Source organism: Bubalus kerabau, chromosome 15 (genome assembly GCF_029407905.1).
Source record: "Bubalus kerabau isolate K-KA32 ecotype Philippines breed swamp buffalo chromosome 15, PCC_UOA_SB_1v2, whole genome shotgun sequence".
In the NCBI taxonomy this organism is placed as follows: domain Eukaryota; kingdom Metazoa; phylum Chordata; class Mammalia; order Artiodactyla; family Bovidae; genus Bubalus; species Bubalus kerabau.
In genome coordinates, this window is record NC_073638.1 from 49,853,404 (window position 1) to 49,857,195 (window position 3,792).

General features: G+C 35.4%; 1 protein-coding gene across 1 annotated transcript; it reads right to left on the minus strand.

The window, feature by feature from the left end:
* Positions 1-2,582: 2,582 nt before the first annotated feature.
* On the minus strand, positions 2,583-3,539 carry LOC129628222 (olfactory receptor 52A5-like). The gene has a single exon (XM_055547643.1). It carries the CDS (start codon positions 3,537-3,539, stop codon positions 2,583-2,585), a length of 957 nt encoding a protein of 318 aa, XP_055403618.1.
* Positions 3,540-3,792: the final 253 nt, after the last annotated feature.

The window sequence follows — 3,792 nt, forward strand, 5'->3', positions numbered from 1 at the left end:
TTACAATATAGTGTTTTTTTATTAATACATCAACATGAATCAACCATGGGTATATACATGTGTCCCACTGTCCTGAAGCCCCCTTCCACCTCCCTCCTCATCCCATGCCTCCCAGAGCACCATAGGCTGAATTTCTTTTCTGTTGTCCTCATTGACAAATAAGTATAAAGTCTATTTAAATGCAAACATGTTCTATGCTAATGAATTCTATTTAAATAGAATTCCTTCTATGTGACCCTTCCTTTTAATGAGGCAATTCTGATATGAATTTTATGCTTCATTCACTATTGAAAGTGGCATATTGAACTCTCCTACTATTTTTGTGTGGCTGTGTATATCTCCCTTTAGTTATATAAATGCTTCCTTCACATATTTGGGGTCTCTAGTATTTATAATGTATTTTCATAGTGAATTCTCCTTTTTAATATTACATGATGTCTTTGCTTTTAAGTGACTTTTTTTTTTTTTTTTGCCATGATTTGCAGCTTACAAGATCTTAATTCTCTGCATGCATGCTTAGTTGCTCAGTCTTGTCTAACTCTTTGCTACCCCATGGAAATATAGCCCAGAGATTTTCCCCATGGACTTTAGATTACAGGCTCCTCTGTCCTTGGAATTTTCCAAGCAAGAATACTGGAGCCGGGTTGCCATTCCTGGGGATCTTCCCAACCCAGGGATCAAACCCACATCTCCTGTGTCTCCTGCATTGGATAGGGATTCTTTACCACTGAGCCACCTGGAAAGTGCTTAGTTCCCTTATCAGGGACCAAATCCCTGGCCCAAGGCAGTGAAAGTGCTAAGTCCTATCCACTGGACCTAGGGGAACTCATGCTGACAATTTTAGCTAAAAGCTTATTTTGTCTGATAAAAGCATCCCCATATCTCCCTTTTGTTTGCCATTGTCATGAAATTTCTTCTGTGCATTTACTTTCAGCCTCTATATATTCATAATTCTTAAATCCATTGACTCTCTTGTAGATAGTATATAGTTAGATTTAGTTTTTATTTAGTCATACATTTTTTACATATATCTGACTATATATCTGACTATATATACAAAATAACAAGTTTTGTATTCCTTTTCTCACTGTATTTTTTCACGTTTTGGTTCATGATTTATATTTACAGAGCTTTTTAAAGCCAAATACTTTATGGGTCAAATTTATTTCTCCATTACTCAACAAGACGTCATTCCAAAATTTCTTCTACCTCCATATCTTAAATAGCGTGCTCCGTTTGCTTTATTGTAATAAAGTGTTTCCTTGGTTTATTTCTTTCTTGAACTGTGCATCAGTCCATTATTAGAAAACGAGATGTCCCTGCCTGTGTACTTGGTTCTTCTTAAAAACTCTCATAAGTCCTCAGTGTTAAAGATTGATTGAAGACAATTTAAACATGATCTCTATCAGTGCAGCATCCTGGGAGAACATGAAGGTGCATGGGCAGAGGAATAGCAAAGAGTAAAGAAAGATCTGAAGTCTATTTTTGGAAGTCAGTTTCTCCCATGATTTTAGCTCATATTTAAGATGATATATTAATTCATTCAGGGCATCATCGTTTACATTGATAATATTCGATTAAACTCTCTATAATGCTGATTTTCTGTAAGATAATGTTATATGTTATCTTAAAGCCTTCAGATTAATTGATCTTGAATACAATTGATAAAAAATAGGGAAATGTTAAATCGTTCATTATACAATGCCATTTTTATTGAAGTTTTAAGAAGTCTCAGGTATTATCCTTGTTCATACAAGTGTAAATAAGACAAAGTTACTGTCCTCTACAAACTTGTGGTAGATGATTTTTAAGAATTGGAATTTATTTGTCTCTATTTTTAATTCTACAACTTAAACTTTCAAATTTGGGTAAAACTCAAATTTGGGTTAACATATTAAAATGCCTCTTGAAGGATGTGCTCTATTTAAGTCCTATGATAATTTTGTTTCCTAAAAACATTTTATCTGTGATTAGACCTAATTTATTTTTATAAATCTTTTTTGTGCTATCTTTCTTATACCACTTATTCCATGTTTACAGAATTTGGTTTACATCTTATAGGTTTTGTGTTGTTGTCATTGGTATTATTGATTTTACATTATTTTTATATCAGTATTTCAGAAAAAAAGTAGACAAAAATAGATGTCACTAAAATTTTAAAAATATAGATTCACAAGGAGATATCAGAAAATGACTCATGGCCAGAATTACAGCTAAGAGTTGGATTAACAGTTTGAAGATATGAATGTTTGACATGATCCTTAGGAGTTATCTGGGATCAACTGCTGTTTTCTACAAGTTACTTATCTGTGCAGGTCTAAGTGTTACTCAAGAGAAAGCTCTAGGTTGTAAAGGACAGGGCAAAAACAATAATGGAAACAATGGGAAATCACAATATAAGAGTTTCTTAGAGTAGTAAACCAAAGTTCTTAAGTATTGGAGGATTCATTAAGTGTCTCCTTCCATTATGAGTATCTGAGATTTAAAATATTTTTTCAAATGTAGAAATGTGTAAAGACCTAGCTTTTAGCATATTGATGTTGCTACTTTGAACTAACCTAAATTTTCTTTAGAAAGATCCACTAATGATTAAGATGTTTGGAGCATACAAATATTGTTAGCACATGGTCAAGGATTTGTTTGGTCTTCACTCCATAGACGACTGGGTTGAGAAAAGGTGGAACTAACAGGTAAAGGTTAGATAAAAGGATATGAACGTATGGTGGTATGTGAGAACCAAATCTATGTGTGAAGAAAGAGAAGAAGCCAAGGAGGTAGAACTGCAGGAAGACACAAATATGAGCGATACATGTATTAAAGGCTTTGAATCTTGCCTCCTTCTGGGGCAGTTGAAAGACAGTGATAAAGATCTGAATGTAGGACAAGGTGATAAAGATTATGTCAAATCCTAAGATAGTGAAGGCAACAAATAGACCATAGATCTTGTTCATCCGTATATCTTCAATAGCCAGCTTCACAATGGCCATATGCTCACAGTAAGAGTGGGAGACGACTGTGGTTCGGTAGAATTTGAGACGGTATTTGATTAGTACCAGGCATGGCGCTCCAAGTATGGCAGCCCTGAGTGTCACCCCAACCCCAATGTGAGTCAAGAGTTTTTGGGAGAAGATGCTGGCATGTCTCAAGGGATTACAGATGGCCACATAGCGATCTAGGGCCATCGCCAGCAGGACACCTGATTCAATTCCCTGAAATGAGTGAAGAAGCCACATTTGTAGAAGACAGACTTCAAAAGAAATCTCTATCAAATGAAACCAGAAGATGCCTAACATTTTGGGGAGAATACAAGTGCTAAGTGCAATGCCTGTGGCCCCCAACATAGCGAGAAAAATGTACATAGGACTATGGAGGCTGTTTTCATATTTGATTATCACCAAAATTAGAGTATTCCCAATTACTGCCATAAGGTACATGACACAGAATGGAATCCCGATCCAGCATTGCACTGACTCCAGGCCAGGAATCCCGATGAATGTTAATACAGAGGGCATGAAGACAGAGCCATTGGGTCCGAGCATGGCGATTTGGTCAGTAGACTCAAGTAGGGATATTGCTGTTTCATCTCCTATTCCCTGTTAAGTCTCAAAAATTAAAAATAAGGATAAATTATTTAAGTAAAACATACTTTAGTTCAATTAGGAGGATACCATTTTATCGGTCCCAATGGCTCCTCTCTAATTTTCCATCTCTTTTCCCAATGTCTTTCAATGATGAATTATGAGATTCTATGTTTTTGCATGCCTTTATCATTTTCAATGAGAAAAATTAAGT

Bases quoted from the DNA above. Each gene is read 5' to 3' on its own strand.
- LOC129628222 (XM_055547643.1), bottom strand. From the start codon at position 3,539: ATGCTCGGACCCAATGGCTCTGTCTTCATGCCCTCTGTATTAACATTC.